The 18,048-nt window shown below is 50.2% G+C and overlaps 3 protein-coding genes across 3 annotated transcripts; all 3 read left to right on the top strand.

Annotated features, from left to right (window-relative positions):
* Positions 1-300: 300 nt before the first annotated feature.
* Mlc1 (Myosin light chain alkali) lies at positions 301-2,722 on the top strand. The gene is made up of 4 exons (XM_003746710.2): positions 301-394; positions 919-946; positions 1,587-1,982; positions 2,126-2,722. Exons 1-4 carry the CDS (start codon positions 392-394, stop codon positions 2,170-2,172), a joined length of 474 nt encoding a protein of 157 aa, XP_003746758.1. The 5' UTR covers positions 301-391; the 3' UTR covers positions 2,173-2,722.
* Positions 2,723-3,748: 1,026 nt separating this feature from the next.
* On the top strand, positions 3,749-6,578 carry LOC100905548 (Sex peptide receptor). Its single transcript, XM_003746743.2, has 5 exons — positions 3,749-3,816; positions 4,634-5,475; positions 5,671-5,787; positions 5,926-6,051; positions 6,187-6,578. The coding sequence occupies exons 2-5, from the start codon at positions 4,789-4,791 to the stop codon at positions 6,397-6,399; spliced, it is 1,143 nt and encodes a 380-aa protein (XP_003746791.1). The 5' UTR covers positions 3,749-3,816; positions 4,634-4,788; the 3' UTR covers positions 6,400-6,578.
* Positions 6,579-10,225: 3,647 nt separating this feature from the next.
* On the top strand, positions 10,226-13,243 carry pck (Claudin superfamily protein pickel). Its single transcript, XM_003746709.2, has 3 exons — positions 10,226-10,608; positions 11,312-11,696; positions 12,588-13,243. Exons 1-3 carry the CDS (start codon positions 10,305-10,307, stop codon positions 12,592-12,594), a joined length of 696 nt encoding a protein of 231 aa, XP_003746757.1. The 5' UTR covers positions 10,226-10,304; the 3' UTR covers positions 12,595-13,243.
* Positions 13,244-18,048: the final 4,805 nt, after the last annotated feature.

The raw sequence follows: 18,048 nt of genomic DNA, 5'->3' as shown, positions 1-18,048 counted from the left end.
AGGACGCCGGATGCGCGACTATTGTTCCATCGGGAGGCAAACGTGGACCTGTTTGCCGTGGGCCTGCCTTTCCCAGAGCATCGAGAGTCGAGACCTTAACTCGCATGGTCGGATGAACGGTGCGTACTTCTCCCGCTAGCTAGAGTGCTTCCCCAGTGGAGAAAGCGGCTGCAAGCTCTAAAAATAGTCTGTCAGAGACCGCTAGGCTCGAACCTGTTGGCGAGGGTTGGAAGTCGGATATTTTCCAGAGGAAAGGATAACCCGGGCGAGAATGAGCATTCGCCCTAAAAGTGGCTCTAGACGAAATTCGGCTTCAGTTCGGCCGCGTCTTTTGTGCCCTCGAGACCAGTCTGTTTAGCGACTTCATCGTCAACACCATCTAATCACAGCAATGGTGAGTCGGAAACCGAATTCACAAATGTCCATCAATCACCTAATCCAAAGCTTCGGATCGAACTTGTCTCGTGGAATGAGAAGTGGCGGATACCTCAGCACGATCTCGACCCAATGGATGGGTCACCTTCTCCTAGGATTACAATCAAGTGCTCTGTGGAATTCCCGCTGTGTCTACCAGCTTATAGCAGTGCTCCGAAACTTCGACGCCTCTACGAATTCTCCATGAGGAATCCCGGCGAGCGGAAATTTAGGCGAGCTTGCCTTGCTGAGGAACGCAGCGAGCCCAGAGAGCCAGCTCATGCCCTTGCATATCTCAATGAGAGGTCCCTCGCTTCCGGGATGAAATTGCTCATGAGAATTCTGCCCTGAGTTCAGCCGGAAATGTGGGCCACTGTGATTCTCCGGACTCCCAACGGAAACGGAAAGAGCCCTACTGGCAGAGTTTCCTTGAGACCGTCTGCCTGTCTGTGAATTAAGTCCATTCTCCGGAGTTCGAAGAACTTAAATTCTTCTCTCTTGCAGGCCGATCTTAAGCCCGCTGAGGTCGACAGTGAGTATCATTTCGATTTCTATTCTTTGAGAAAGCTCGTATCCTTCCAATCAACATTCGAGGCCTTGCACGAGAGGTTTCTTCCTGAACACAGATCGTCCAAAGGATTCCCTTGTCCCAAAGAGTGGGGGTTATTGATTTTGGAAAATGAGTCGATCGGCCGTTCCCATTTCGGGGAAACTCCTTCGCACCGCGATCCGCTACTCTCCCAATGAGGCTCTTCAAATTCACTTCCGGGTCGTTCTCTGGTTATGAATCGCATATGAAAGACTCGATTATTCTCGCGGCCGAGCGAGGTCGGAAACGTATCGAGTCTCCATTGAAGCGAGTCAGCATTGTCTGCTCGGTTGTGTGAATCGCCCACACTACCGCGATAGGAAGCTGGTCCCTTTTTTGGATGGCTGCAAAAGAATGCCGGGCATTCTGCCAACTAACTGGCCGAACCCAGAGACGAGTGGGCTCTGGGTCGGTTGTAGGTTGCCGGCCCGGCCGCTCTTTGGCCAACGGGCCGGCCATTACGGTGGCGGACCCCTAGTGTTCTCGCGACGGGGACGTCGTAAACGAAAGAGGTCGGAAGCGCGTACCGCACCGCAAGTCTCCGGATGTTTTCTCGATTTGTAAAGCCGCGCTTCTTTTCCAGTGTGCAAATTGCACTTCGAGATCTACGACACCTTCGCTGAGGGCAAGATGGACGCCGCCGACCTCGGCTCCCTCATGAGGTCCCTCGACCTTCGCATCACCGAGGCCATGGTTGAGAAAGCTGGACAGACCAAGAACCGCGGTGAGAAGAAGCTGACCATTGAGGAGGTCCTCCCCATCTACTCCCAGCTCAAGAAGGAGAAGGACATGGGAACGCTGAACGACTTCATTGAGGGACTGAAGGTCTATGACAAACTCGACAACGGAACCTTGATGGCCGCTGAGTTGCAACACGTGCTCCTGTCTCTCGGTGAAGTCATGACCGACAAAGAAGTCGATGAGGTCATGGCCTCCTGCGCCGGACCCCAGGACGAAGAAGGATTCATCAAATACCAGCGTGAGTACCGAGGAGGTCTTCCGGATCGGGAGAATAATTATTGACTATGGAGAGCAGCTATCTCGGGAGCTATCCGGTTAAAGCCCCGATATATCTTCTCCTTGAATGACTAATGAAGAATAATTCTTGAAATGAACCCGCAGACTTCGCCAAGACCCTCCTCGCCGGACCCTACCCCGAGAAGAAGTAAACGCAACAAGTCAATATTCCTCACAACATTCGATCGGCGGATACAAAGCAAGCATAAAAGAAATTTACCACCAACAAAATGATTACCACAACGTCAATAGCAACCACGACTGTTATAATATAACGACAACCGCATGATGTCGCGTAGACGAATTCAACAAGAGCGACAACGTCTGCTGAAGAAATCTTGCGGGGGCGTCCGACAACAATGAATGAATCATGTCCAGCATCGAGGAGTCGTTCCGATTGGAAGTCGCTGAATGAAAGAAGATAATTATGATGATGATGATGTCAACCATGAATGTATTTCGTACGACTGCAATTACAGCAACTCCGACGGGTTCTATACCCCTCATATATCCACGACAGCAACGACAGCTATCAGATCAACAACTGAATAAGATCAAGAACATCAACAAGCACTGCAAGGTTACATTAAGAACAGTAACCACAAGAACCTCTACAGCAAAATTTTATTTGAACAAATAATTTCACCTTGATACTTTTTTCTCTGTTTCTTGAAGTACATCCATAAATATGAAACTGAGTAATTCTTGGTGTTTTGGAATCGATTCATCATGGTCCCCTGCAAGATGCTGCTCTTGAAATGGGAGGTCTCCAGCAGAGGGCTCCTTTGTACATAGGCAGAATTTAACACGGAATCGTAGAAATTCTAGTGGTAGTTATGACGCTTTGAAACATCGAATCGATTAATGAAATCTATCGGTAGTGAAGCAGATTTGAGTCGGCCGACGATCCTGGAGTCCGAAACCGGCGAGGAGTCAATGTAAACCTCCGACTTCCTCTTCCGAATTTCGTGCTCTGATTCGCGATAAGCTCGAGCAGATTGTAGTCGGAGGCGCTCGGTCAGCCGAGAGCCGCGGCCCCGGGATCGCTCAAATAATTCCAATTTTCGAGAAAAGAGGTCGCGATCAAGATTCGGAGGGCGAGTCAGGCTCCACGCAGGCGCCAGCGATAACGATGGTAGGACCGACGGAATGAACTGAAGAGCCGTAAAACGAAGCTCTCAGCCGCAGCTAAAGCTTTACTTCAATAAAGCCTAGATCCAGGATGGAGCCCGCAATCGCTTAGAGATGTTCAGTGTCTTCTAATGAGATGGACGCGCCTCCGTTCGACGTTTCAAAGCTCTTCATTCGTGAGTCCTCCTGTCCCTGAACTCGATCACAGTGAATCTCGAAAGAAATCGGAGTTGAGGAATACGGTAGAGTCGCGAAAACCGATTCACAATGCGAAAGGAAGGAATATCCCAGTACACTGATCTGATCTCATGTGTGATGGCGGGACCACATTACTTCTATATGATATCTTCAGTCGGGCAAAGTATTTCCCTCGGGCTTCCCATGGTTCATTACGGTCGAGAAGGAGCATAATCCGTGATGGACATTAGAAAGTGTTATGACGACTGAGTTTCCGAGGAGTCTGTATCTTGATCCGGTTCGAAAGAATGGGCTCGCGCTTGTCTCTTACTCAATAGACGTTCTGTCCTGCGCTCGCTCTCGGTTCGCAGGGGAAAGGGTTCCTCTCCGGAGACGCTGAGGGAGCCAATCGCTCAAAACACGGAGCCTCAGGGCAAGATGACGTGATTCGTCCAAATTTGACGGTAAATTCTCCAGTAGCAGCTAATGTGAGTTGCCGAGGAATCTGAGACCTTTACTTGGTGATCATTATACGGTAGGCGAGGATTGCTACAAATCATCGAATCTCTCCTCATTCCTTAGACTCCGAGAGGTACTTGATAACAGTGCCGTGCGTGAGAAGTTCCTATACTTTGATTCCGTCTTTTTCCTTCTCTCATGAGCTGTCTCGCTGGAATAGAGTTGTTCTCAATACGTCGGGAAAAAAACACGATGATGCGCTGGCTGGAATGGAGGACTGAATGCTTAATCAGCTGAGGATACTCGCTCATGTGAACGTCATAGATCGCGCATGACCCTCGAGAAATCTAATTACCCAGCCACCTGTCGGGAGATTGGGTCCGCTTTTCCAAACGGGGAGTCCGGATTCCATTGTGTAGCACCGCGAGCCCTCTGCCTTTTTGGTCATTCGGCTCGCTGGGCTGGAGCTTCTGTTTAGGATTCAGGAGATACTGGACTCCTCCTACGTTTTCCGAAAAAATGTGCTCTTTGGGGGCTAATCCGAACCCCTAAGATCGCCAGTGAGTCCGTCGATGGAGGCTGCGGCGCGTCAAATCATTCTAAAAGTTCTGAGCCACTGCTTCTCTCTGCTCAGACTCCACAAGACAATTTATTACTGAGAGCGAAATACGCCTCCTCCCTTTAGGTCGGAGGGCCCGTTGGCGAGAATCCTCGCGATGATTGAAGTGCTCCCGGAGTCCAAGAGCGAAAGAGCAGGGTAAACTATTTCCCCGGTCCTGCTCCCATCCTAGTTCACTTGAGGAAGTTCACGTAGGATTCAGGTCGCTTTCCTTTCTTGCGTTACAGACTCCTCGGCCCGCACATGCGCCGATGAGATTCCGCTCTTCCGAACCTCAACAGCCGACCCTCACTCGTCCTGCGATCGGTCGGGTTCAGCTGTGTGGTCCTCCCGCTGCGTAGACTCACATCGGCCGCATCGTCGTCTCACAGTTGTCCGTGCGATGCACTCAGAAGAGAGCTTGTCGCTTCCGAGCTTCTCGAACTTCTCCATGGATACGAACAGCACCGATCAGCCACTGGACTTCCTGGTCCATGTCGGTCGCTACGGCCCGCCGCTCGAGTACGCGATGCCATTGTACGGCTACGCGATGCCTCCTCTCATGATTCTGACAATCGTAGCTAATACGTTCGTGGCAGTGGTTCTCTCGCAGAGACACATGATCACGCCCACGAACATCGTTCTCCTGGCAATGGCAGTGTGCGACATGTTCACATTGACATTCCCAGCGCCTTGGTTCTTTTATTTGTACACGATGGGCAATCATAAATCGGCCCTGGGGCCCTCATCCTTGTGTCTCGCTTATCATACGATGTGCGAAATGCTGCCGAACACCTTCCGAACCACCTCGATCTGGCTAACCGTCCTGCTCGCCGTGCAGAGATACATATACATTTGTCATCCAACGACTGCGAGGACGGTGTGCACCGTCCCGAACGTGTGTAAAACCATTGTCGCGATCACTTGCTTCGCGTTCGGTCACATGATTCCAAAATTTTTCGACGTGACCTTCTACGACATCACTCTCCCCCACGACGGCAACTTATCGATTGTGTGCGCTAAGAAACAGGCTAACTGGCTGCTGTTCTTCACCCCTACTGTCTTCTATAATGTGTACTATTCCTTCAAGGTGAGTGCCTTCGACACGACACATTAGCGGAAAGGAAGAGCAGAATTTCGTGACAGAAGTTATTAGGCTTGGCGCTCTATGACACTTGTTGCTAGATGTCCAACATGCCGCTTCTGGAGTATGCTCAGGATACTTCCTGACGAGTTCCTCCGGCTAGCCTAGACGGATTGGTATCAGAGAGAGTTAATTTTACAGATGGTTTTCGTTAACCTCATACCTTGCATCGTCCTGGTTGTACTCAATATCCTGCTATTCTTAGCTTTGCGACGAGCGAAAGAGAACAAAATGAGGCTACAAGACAAGAACAAACCGGTCAGTATCAGGGGCAGGGATTCCGTAGTATTAGTTTTCTTCACTGGCGGCAGAGAACGTGATAATCGTCAGGCCTCCAGGACACTTATGATGGACGCGTCGAATTAGCTTCTCATAGAAAGATTCTTCCGTCGACAGTCGAGCAAGCGGAACCGAGATTCGCAGAGTACAACCCTGATGCTGATCGTCGTCGTTACGATGTTCCTCGCCACTGAGATTCCTCTGACTACCGTCGTGTTCATTCACGCTCTCCACAACAACGACGTAAGGCATTCAATTCATTACTTCGGAATCTCTCAGCCACTGCGCACGATGGGGTCAAGGTGTACGGGCGAGATATTGACCGGAATCAGAAATTAGTCATTCCTTTCACCTATTTCTCATGGAAATCTCTTGCAGATCATATCGGGCGATTATAAAACTTTGAACACGATCCTGACTCTCGTCAACTTCTCGTTGCTGACGACATATCCGTTGAATTTTGCCATATATTGCGGCATGAGCAAGCAGTTCAGGAACACATTCCGGGAACTTTTCATCACCGGCTGGCTGCGCAATCCGGGTGAACCCACTAAGGCCCAGATGATCAACACGCTAGAGACCACGATCTGAAATTGACGTCCATTGTACGGGGTGAACTCATGCAGGCCGTCTAGCTCAGTCCGTATGAGCTCCGCTGTCCGTTCCCTCAGCATTTAGTTAGTCTGACGGAGTCATGTTTAGTATCCTCGGGAAAATCAATTCCCGCAGGGGATCCATCACGACGATCAGGGGAGGAGGAGTAGGTCGGATACTTCTAAGAAAACCCAGACTTTCGAATCAGAGAATAAGTGATCCGTGGCGGATGGCAACCCTCCTGGAGGTCGCTATCTTCGTCCGACGTGAGCAGATGATTTGATCCCATTGGAGCAATTTTGTACATATCTGTATATACAGCAAGGTTCTTCTCTGGTGTCCGATGTCGGAGCACTATTCGCTCCGCTTGTACATGTATGTACGATTCTCATACATTGAGCAACTCCATATCGAATGTCCGAATGAGAAGCTTCGAACACCGAGACTGCGGAACAGTCTTGCTCGCCTGAGGATAGACATCTGTCGGCTCACTACTACTACGTTTACTGAGGGTCGACAGATTCTCGACTCCGAGACTCCATGAGGAATACTCGGAATCGTTCTGTGATCTCAAAAAACATGAAGGAAGGAGTAGTCTCCGAGCAGAAAATCTCTGTCTTCCGAGGAAGAGAATGGGGAGGTTCAGAGGAGATTAGGTGAGGGATGGCGCTGGTTTCTGCGACAACGCCCCTGTTCGACTATACTCGATGTTCGAAGCTGGTGGTCCGAGTCGAACTCCCTGATGGGCTCAAGCTCGACAGCATACAGCTCCTCGGCGCAACGGAAAGATACCGGTGGAAGAAACCACACTCACAGGATACCCCGATGCTCGCTCCACAGGAGACTTCGCACTGTCTCGTGATCAGGCTGCTCGCTCTCGATCCTGGAGCCGCAGCTCGACGGTACACGCGGTCGGTTCGAGTTTTTTTCTGAATTCAATGATCTCCAATAACTTCAGTCCGTATTTTCTGGAGGAATTCGGATCTCTCTCCGAAAGTTGTAAACATGAACGTCGATGTAGACCTGACGAGAATGACCTTGAGGAGAGCAAGGGATGGTCTCCGGGTCATATTAGAGTAGCATCCACCAACGACCTCGGACTGAGTCCGAGAGATGTCTCCAAGAACGGAGGGAGCCTCGTGCCACATAGATGCGGATATATTCGAAAGACTCGGTCCTCCGATTCTAGGAATCATGAAGCATAACGCACATTTCGATGCCGATAGTCATTGATCCCGGAAAAACTTCCTATAAATCAGAGACGCAATGTCTGCCTCCCGCCACACCTCATCAGGGGGCTCTGGTATCCGCAGGGAGGAGGGGGAAGAGTTCCTGGGATTTGAGCGCTCGTCACCGGAAAATTTTGCTAATGAAACGCAAAAAGTAAAAAAAATGAATAAAAATAAAATACGGTGCATCGGTCAGGAGATCGGTCTGAGTTCCGACTCCTGACTCGGCTCTGCGTGTTGAATGTGCGCAAACGAATCTCAACAGCTTCGAAGAACTAGGTGGATTTTAGTTTTGTCACGATGGTTCTGCAGCAGCTTGAGACACGCGGAGAACGTAACCAAAGACTTTGAATTTCACCTGCACACCCACTGCTGCTCCAGCTCACCGAAGGGATTACAGCTTCTAATGATGATAGTTTCCTGCTGAATTCGGGAATCGATTGCGTCAAATAAAATCGGTGGCGGATTAAACTCCCTCATGTATCTGCTCCTGTCGAGGCTTCGATCCGTTGGAACTCTATTTTCTTCCATCGGTCTCCCGACCCCAGCGACAATTGATAGGGCTAATATCGCTTCGAAGCCCTCCTTTAGTTAGCTCGAAGGACATTTTTGATGGCCCGATTACCTTCGGTCGCAGTTGAACGTGAGGTAGAGCGTAAAGACGCAGTTTTCGTCATAAGATGTTATCTTCGGACAGTCATGGACGATGGTACACGTGAAGAATCACGAGTCACGATCAACGCAACAAGGAGGCTGGAAGAGCTATGTACGAGAGCGTCCGTTCGACTGGAGATGTAGATATCAGTTGGCGAATCAATGGAAGGAGCTATTCAGCATATCGACGCTATGCGCGATGCCGGTGCAGGAGTGACGCGATCTCATCACCCATCATGTCAGTGCATTGATTCCCAAGGAGTGACCATGCCAAATGAGTCTGAGCTGGTCCACTGATCATCTTCGACTCCCGTCCCGTCATCTGGACCCCGAGTGGATCTCCAGCTTTGAGAATGAGCTTAGGCTCAGTTCATCATTCGACATCCATTTTGACAGATGTTTCCCAAACCGTAGGGATGTATGAGGATTCCTAACGCCGACTTCGGCGTCGCCGAGGAGTGACCGTCTCGGGGTATAAGGTGAATGAAGGGGAATGCGTCTAGCAGAACCAACCGAAAACAAGCGCGTAGGAGATCGGATAGAAATCAGGGCGGGGACTGCGGTGTTCGAGACTTTCCTTAAGCTCCATGTGATGCGTAACATGACGATATGTACTCGTTTGAACGTCAATAGTAGTTACTAATCGCGCCCACCGCGCCATCATGAAAGTTAATAAATACGAGTAATAATGTTGCTTCGATCCTGGAGTTTCTATTATATGATAAAACTTCAAAAGGCAAGATACTTTTGATGAGTCATGATTTCTGATGGCATGTTCCCTTGTAGAGACGCCGTCTGAAGTGTTGGAATGAGAATGATGCCGGATAGCTCATCAATCCTCGGTATCTTCATCCTTCGGCAGCATTGCTCGCGGTATGGTATATGACACGCCATCTCAAATTTCTCGAGCTTCATAAGAGAGGCTTTTCTAGGTGTCGCAACTCGCGTCCTTACACGTTTCTGTGCTCGGCCTGGCTCACGATGCGCCTGATCGTGTACTCAGACGCCATAATGGTAGATGCCTCCAGGAAGGTCCTGGATGTGGATTTCGCGAAGCACACCCGCGAAGGGGGATTTCTCTCATTGACTTTCCCTGACGATTACTCCCGCAGCATTCGTGACTGTTAGGGCTCGTTCACACAGAAGAACCCCGCCTACACAGCCGTGTTTCATCAGGATGGACTCGCCAAATAGCTCATTCAAATAAGAGTCGAGATGCGGTTCGCATTGGATCGACAATGATTCTAGACATCGCGATCCGCGATAAACTAACGATCAGGTCACACTATACGCATTCCCTGATCCCTGTTCAGTATCGTCTACGACTCATCGAAAATTACGCCTTGGAGAGCTTGAAGTTTGAACCTGGTGTTTCTTCGTAGGATCCGGATATTGCCGAAATCTCGGGGTGAACGGGATCACTCCCCACCCTTGGAGTACCCACTGTTTTATTAGCAGAGCCACTCTTGGAATTCTACTGGAGCCGTGGCAATGTCAGTCTTATAAAAAACGCTGGCAGTAATCGTAGGGGAAAAATCTCAAGGGCTTTCCGACAAGTCGTCAGAGGAACGATCTGTCGATGGGGAACGAGGCGCGCGCTCGTTCCTGATTAACAGCACCGCGTATCGAAGAACTTCGCATGTTCTTCTGTTTCCGAAAGTCCGTGACATCGGGGAAATGAGGAGAGGTGACTCTGTGATCTCTAGAGGAAAAAAGGAAAGCGCGGACGAATCACCTGTCGAGAATCGCGCGGCATCCATGGAAACCGTTGTCAAAACAGTCCGCCAGTACACGGATGAAACTTCCCGATCGGCCGGTCGCTCAGTCCGACGTAACGCGTTCGAAAGCTGACGTTGTTCTGCCGCGAACACCATGGGCGCCTCCCAGCCTCCTCTCCCGTCGGTGGCCACCAGCAACGAAGCCGCTGCCGAAGGGACTACGCTCGACAACGTTTCGTTCACTGTGTCTGAAAGTGTTCATAGCAAAGATCTGAAACAGGATCGCAAGGACGATAAATCCATGGATCGCTTTTCGGCAGCGTCCTCGCGACCTGCGCGATATCCGCGGGCGACTCCTCTGCTAGTGGCCGCAGGATGGATGGCTTTCATTTCTTCGCTTTTCCTCTTGGTTGCGTACGCTGCTCCGTACTGGCTCGAATCCTACGAGGAACCGCGAAGCGAGACAGCCTTTAGACGGCTAGGACTCTGGGAAGTGTGCTTCAGCAGATACATGCATCCACCGTATCAGTACGATGAAGTGTTCGATGGCTGTCACTGGATTCACGGATACTACTATCAGAACATCAGAGATTGGCTCATGCCAGGTAAGTCGTGAGAGTCCGCTACAGACACAACTCCCTCCTCCGGAACCCTTGACTCCGAGTACTCTCTATAACTAAACGCCGAATTCAAAAGGGAACCGAATGCTGACGGAAAGCGTTTGGGGGAAGGAAGCTCCGATATGGTGTATGGGTTCTTTCTCCTGTCTCGAATTCCTGGCACCGGAAATCAAGACCGAATTCACATCGAATCGACTCGACACAAACACATAACCCATCGAACTTTTTTGGATTTGCTCTGTCCCGAACGCGGTCGTTGTTACAAAGAATTCAGACCTCCGATTCCATGTTCCTCGCGGCTTGTCAGCTGCTCGTGCCGCGATAATGAAATTATGGGTATTTGGAAAGGAGCCTTTGGCTAGAACAATACAAGAATCATGAACAACAGCCGTCAGGAGCGTGGATACGCGTAGGTTTGACACAAATAATGCCCGATACGGACTACGAGTCACGAAATTGCATGGACCGAAGTCGGCAAGACACAATCTCGCCTTAATGTTTGGCGAGCTCTTGAGCCGACCATCCTCCATCAATTTTTCCGCGATCGAGCGTAGAATACGCGGACAGGGTGGGAGATTGTATATCGGTCATCCTTCGTGATGAAAAGGGATAATCCCCAAGGGAGCGTAGAGAGAACGAGTCGGGGAATCAATCGATCGGTATTAAACTGAATGAGGATTTTTTTCAGGATGGTTCATGTTCACGCAGGCCATGCTGACGCTGGGACTGATATTCCAACTACTAGCGCTGATTGTCCTGAGTCTCCTGCTGATGCGGTATCTATTACGCTACGAGATTGTTGCGCTCACAGCAGCCTTCGTCCTGGAAGCTTTGACAGCTCTATTATTATTCCTGGGAGTGTCCGTTTTCGGAGGCATGGCGTTCAGCCGTCAGTGGATTCTATATCCGAACTTCAACCACCTGGGATGGGCATACGCTTTCGCAGTGGTTGCGATGTTCTTCCACGCTTTCACGGCGTGCGTCGTTCTCAAAGAAGCGTTCAACTCTAAGGAACGCCGACGTCGCGACAACAACCTCGTCTACAACATGCAGCCTCGGGGAGAGCCCGTAAGGTGAGTCACAGTGAATGACCGGGTCACAGTTTGGAGAAACCCAATCGGGTACGAGCTGAAGTTTCCGAAAATCCATGGTAGTTCAAGGAGTTTTCGAAAAAAAAGTACTCCCGTACACAGGACTGGCATTGATCTGATCAGTCCTATGAGGATGAAAACGATTGCTCCAGAACATATCGAGGGGAATCGACAGTAATTATCTGATCTGTTTTCTGACTATTGTCAATGATTCTTCAGGGATGAGAAAACCACCGCCTTGCTTAAGTAAGCGATTATCCTCCGCTCGGCATCTTTCTATCGTTAAGTGTTAAAAAATTATTATTCCTCTCATCGATCCCTGCTTCTTACTAATTCACGAGTGGTGATCAAGATGGGAGTGAATTTATTAACAACTTCCAGAGTGACAGTCTGTTGAACGACTAGATTATGTGAGTCGAACTTACGCTTATTAGAGAAAATGCAACTCCAATACCGGAATTTAGCATTTTCGCGCGGTGTCATATTTCGGACGAGAAACAGAGAGAGTATTCCATTCGAGCGAGGAATTCACGGCGTGTCTGGCGGGCGGTCTCGGGTGCAAATCAGCGCTGACTTATCGTACGTGGGAGCAAGACTGTATTGTGTCCCACCATCGAGGTTGAGGGCAAGAGAAATTGTGATCGGTGAAAAGTGGTACTGGCACGGTTGAGGTTGAATTGAATCTCTCTGTGTTTATGAGCAAATATCTCTCGGACGGGCGCCATCACAGGAGCGTCAATCAATGATGTGTGATGAGAGCTCCGAGACATATTTTTGAGAAAATCACGATTTCTCAAGATTTAATCCACTTCCGGCCTTGGTCAGTGGCAGTCCAAGTGATTAATTTTCAATATGGCTACATTCCCTCCACAGGTACTAGATGCTGATAAGACGACGCGCACATCAGGACCCGGCGTGGGAAACTAAGAGAGTAGCCTCTATGAGGAGCGGGAATTCGAGCACCGGCAGAAGGCCTCCGACACGAATCGATAGGGCCCGCGCGTTCTGCATGCTCACAGCATCCTTCTCCTCCGAACGAACTGGAGATCAGATGTAACACATGAATTAAGTACTTAAGGACGTTGGTATCCACAAGTCGGTGAAACCCGTGTGAAAATATCGACTTCAACATCTATGTTGACCGAACAAACCCGTCGTAAAGAATAGGGGTGAGAGGTTTATGCATGTTCTCGCAATTCCGAAGATCCAAGGATTCAGAGAGCTTCTCCGCAGAATTGCATATCTCATCGAATCTATCATCCCGTCCTCTCACGACCCCCAAGATGAGAGGACACGACTTCGGGAAACAGTTTTGATTACGGCCCTGATCCGCTCATGATGACACTGCCCTCGTTTCTTCTGTTGGATGTTCGCTTCAAAAGTGGAGGAATCAAGAATACCCGTCTCCCGATGAATTATGAGTTGTTCTCCCTGAGAATCGGAGAAGAGCTTGATGACGGGTTCTCTGAAAAGGAGACTTGGAAGTCAATTATATTGAATTCTTGTGGACTCCAGAACTTATTGGATGTATCGCGATATTCTCTTCTGATAAGTCCCAGTCGGGAGAAGAATGTTGCTGATTTGTACGACGGGAGAGGAATGAATGAATATTTATGGACGCATCCACTTATCCTAGATACTTGTGTGAGATAAAATCATTGTGATGACGTTTTTTATACCTACAATCAACAGAATAAAATCCCAGAATGTTTAAGAGATTCGACGGTTGATATCCGAATTGCTTTCTTGGGTCTTGGCTTGCACGGAGCCCAGCACCCCGCTCAAATGATCCCAACCCGTAATGGAATCTCCGTCCGCTCATTTCCATCGGGTCGCTTCGTATGTTCTACCATATCGGAGGGCTCTGAAAGGCGGAGATTCCTGATCTGGAGCAACCACTGATACGCAACGCGGTTGGCGTGCTCCGGCTCAACTTTCTCGTATCACGCTGAGAGCCTAGAAATTGAATGAAGGGTTCTCCATTTCCACTGCCGCAGTCGGCTGACCCATTGACGAGCGCGATTCTTTGGATGTAGTGAGAGGGCATAGAGCTCGCTCAGCAAGCACCGGTCGACAACTACGGACATCACGGGTGGTCGAGTCGTTGATACGGCTCGTGCACCCTGTGCGAAACGTTCACTAAACTCCGCAATGAGCCTTCCGCTCGAGCAGAAGGCACCTGGGATGGAATCTCTTTCGTCGTCAACTTTTCCGCTAACCAGTCGTGAACCCTCGCGATCCAATGGAAGCAACAGATTATCTCACGGCGCGGAAGGACAGAGTATCGCTATTCGGTTCAGGCCTACAGTCTCGAAAATGCGCTACTTGGGTAGAAGGAGGCGGTGAGAACAATACGATGTGGGATGTTTGCTTGATGCCCGAAAATCCCGAGGAACCGAGGCTGAAACATGATGATTGGCTAGCGATGTCGAGAAGCGGATGATCGCAATGTACGATCCGTGGTTCAAATTATACGCCTCTCTCTGGAGATTGCTGATCTACCCTTGACTGATCTGTCACTCGAACGATCTCTCCTCGAGGATAACATAATAATTGGAAGCGAATACCAAACGCTTTGGAAACCTCTCGTTCTTGACTAGCGGCGTTCATGTGTCGTTCGAATTCTCACATCGCGATTCCAATCGACGCTCGTAACTTGGAAGCATCCACATGTGCTTTCGACTTTATCAAGATATAGATCCAACAGCATCGATCACGCGACTTCATGGAACATTTTCGCTCATCGCTCCACTTTCTTTCCACCATGATCGGAAACGAAGTAGACGACGAGTGTCGAGGCTGTCCGAAATCCTCTGCTGCATTCGCTTTGGTTTGTCGGTTCTCCCCGGGCAAGCCTATCGTAGATTCCAGAAGAAAGATCGAGTTTCTCGCGCTTCATTGATGAGATCGACGCGTCGAGATATCTTCTTGTCCTGATCGTTTATAACAGAGGGAGCTTCGCTCATGCAGTCAATCACTCTCGAGAGAGGAACTAAGTGTGACGCTTCTCTCATTGACCCCGTGAATTCCCTTGAGATGTTTTGCTCATGGCGATTCAATAGACCAGCGGTCGGCAACCTTCCTCAGTCTGCGGACACCCGGAGCACCGATTCTCTCTGCGTGGACCCCCCGAGTTCATCTAGGGAGGGGGTCCGCGGACCCCCGCGAACCCCCAGCTGATTTCGCGGACCCCTGGGGGTCCGGGGACCCCCGTTTGCCGACTCCTGCAATAGACGATGATTGAATCTCTGTTCTCGTTCCGCTCACCACGGAGTCGGCTAGAGCGCTCCAGAAAAGTTCCCTCGGATAGGAGCCAGCGCCAGTGTCGACGCTGTACCACGGCTCTACTCGGATGAGTTTCGAAGTCACGGAGCTCCAGATCTCGAGTCGCTCCGCTCTTTCTGGCATTTGGCCGTCTCGGAGGATCTCCACTGGGGCTCATGCCAGCACCTTTCCTATGCTGTGTTTAGCGCATATCTTACCATATAGCTACTCCGCGGGTAGTCGAAGATCTATCGCGGGATGTCGCTGAGATCGATGATCGAACCTCGGGACGAATTCTCGATTGGCCGCGGCTTGTTCCTCAACGGAAAGAACTTCCGTAGGACGGATTCAATGGTTATCGAAGAGGCGAGTTTTGTCCAGTCGGCCTCTTGGATCTGCTGGTGGTGTAAAATGCAGCCTGCTTCCGAATATAAACTTTCGCAAACTCCGTTCCGAGCGAAAAGACTCCTGACGACGTTTCATCAGTGCAAAGTGAACAGCTCTCGGTGGCCTCTAGCTAGAAAAACCTACGCCGGCGAATTCCGCGATCCATGACAGAACTGACTTATACGATCAGATTCTTCCATCCCCTCTTTCAACCTGCGATTCATTATAGAGGACAGGGAATTCCGACGTCTCCGAATAAAAAACGGAGCTTATTAGAGAGACGAAAGAGAAGTGCCGCATCGCGCGAGTAAGACCCTGCGAACCGGACCCAGTGGCGAGAGCTTGACAACGGTCAGGGTTAATTGGCCGCAAACTCGCGCCAGCTTCTCCTTTCCAACACAGGCGGGACAGGTCCCGCGGGCTGCAATGAAATACCATAGTCATGGTACTCGAGCCCGGGAGCCGAGCCCTCTAGAGCCTGCGGATATATCTCAAATCGAAAACCAGAATTCAGGTGCTCCCAGAAGAGGGCGGGGTCGATACATTTTGTGTTGAACTCAGATGCGAGTGTCTCGATTGGACGGACTCATCCGGCTAAGGTGAACTCTCTCGGCGGAACTGCTCTCTCCTGACGTGTGTTTCCGTCACGGAAGCGCCATTCGCAGCAATGAGATCCGCCAGCACCCGGGCTGAGCCTATGGCCCGAAATATCGAGATAGGCCTTCCATATAAGCGTGACCCGTTTCTTGATCTTTTCGAGTCGTTTCCAGCGGGAATGATGGGCGTCACCCGCATGAATAGTCGAGGGGGCACATAAAGAGACGCAGGTCCCCGTGGAAACTGCGCGAGGCAACAACCTGTGGACTCCCATGCCCTCTGGCCGGAGCATGCCAAATCCTTCTCGGAGACCGTCTATTCTAAACCGATCGTTCCTCCCCGATAGATGAAAAATCTATTACGGTGGAGAATGAACAGGAACATTGGACGCGGATCCGAAAATCCCCGTCGCAGATATTCCTCCAGCCGAAACGCCTTCTCGCAATCAGCCCAGGCTTGCTCATCTCCGCGCCAAATGAAATTATGATGAGGAAACACTCCCTGCTTCATCTGTTATTCTGCTATTCTCATCTGCACGGTAGTCACCTTCGTCTGCGTCGATGGAGTCCCTGACCGGTGGCAGATGTGCTTGAATCGGCGTTCAGCATAGAAACAGGAACAGCCAGGCATTCGCTCCTATTTAGAGCCCACCATCCGCAATAAACTATGCATGAATATGCAAGCTGCTCCTTTTTCTGCGATTTATTGCTATAGGTCCAGAAGGGAGGCTTTCGAGTGCGCACGGAACGTCTCTTTGTGACTGAGTCTCTTGTTCCTCGCAAATCGGGTACGTCACGCGTGGATACATCGAGAAATTGAGATAATCCCGCTCCACGAGAGCCCGGAGGTCGTCGAGTATATGAACGGCGTCCAAGGCTTCGTCTTATTATCCCGGGGGAGTCTGATCACTGATCAGGGTCCTCGCGCACGGCCAAGTTCGATGTTCTCACTCAGCCGAAAGCACTCGGTGGCTGGAATCAAGGACAACGAAACGTACATCGCAGGAGGTTTTCTCCTCCCTGTAGTTCCCTACGTCACTATAGAGAATCGAGGATGAGCCTCCTCCAGCGGAGCTCCCTATCGGAGTCTTCACGTCCTCGGGGAAGAGGAAAAAGCTCTTCTTCTAGAGGAGAATGTGCTTCCCGAGAGAACTTCACGGTGAGAGCCCATTCCAGTGAACGGATCAAGCTCGCTGTCGAGTATTCGGTGATGAGTAGGTACTTCCACGATACAGGTGGAATCTCCTAAATCCGGGAAGCAAACGCTCCCTATAGAGTATAGAGGAACTTCAGAATCATTCAAGACACGCATCTGTTCCGAACAGTCAATGCCATCCAATTGTTATCAGGAGCGAGCGTTCTGCTGTCGGCCGAGTTCTGCGGCATTCCAACTCCCTGTAGTTCGGCTATCGCATCGTTCGTTTTGCACGCTTAGAGAAAGCTCCCTATCCGCCGAAAGAATTTGAGAAAAATTTCCAAAGGCGAGCGGAGATGGATGGGATCATCCAGCGCTCCGAGCGATTTTGGGTCGCTGCTCCTAAGACGAGTCCGGATCGGATTGCATGATATCAGTTGAGATTGTTCAGAGAGGCCAATTCGATCTCCAACGCGGGAGGCGCGAAGGATCCCCTCGCGAGAGCGAAGGCAAACTCAAGCACCACGTCTCCAAAAGGAATAATACCAATCACGCGCGATCCGCAAAAATGACGCACAAAAAGCGAGAGAAGGACGACAGCTGGAAGGTTTGCGAGAAACGGGGAGTTACTGTGGCTTGTCTTCAGTTGTCTCTTGAGCTTTCCGCCCACGACATCCGATCGGTTTGAATATAGAGCCCGGATTCAATTAGATCGCTATATTATGTAGGTAATAAAATCCCAGATAATGCCTTCGATCCTTTCGAGTCGTCATTAGTTCGCTCTCGGCATGCGAGGGATCGCCGCCGAATTTGCGTTCGGATTAAATGTGTGAGAACACATTTCAAATAATCAAAACCGTTTGCCAGCGGTATTTCTGAATATTCCGAGACGCGCTGATTCTAACATCGATCTCACGGACGGAGCTCGAGTTTCACGATCGACGGACTCAGT

The sequence above is a fragment of the Galendromus occidentalis genome, unplaced genomic scaffold, assembly GCF_000255335.2.
Source record: "Galendromus occidentalis unplaced genomic scaffold, Mocc_1.1 scf7180000077501, whole genome shotgun sequence".
NCBI classification, from domain to species: Eukaryota; Metazoa; Arthropoda; class Arachnida; order Mesostigmata; family Phytoseiidae; genus Galendromus; species Galendromus occidentalis.
The sequence above is the reverse complement of the archived record's forward strand: the minus strand, read 5'-3'. Positions and strand labels throughout refer to the sequence as shown.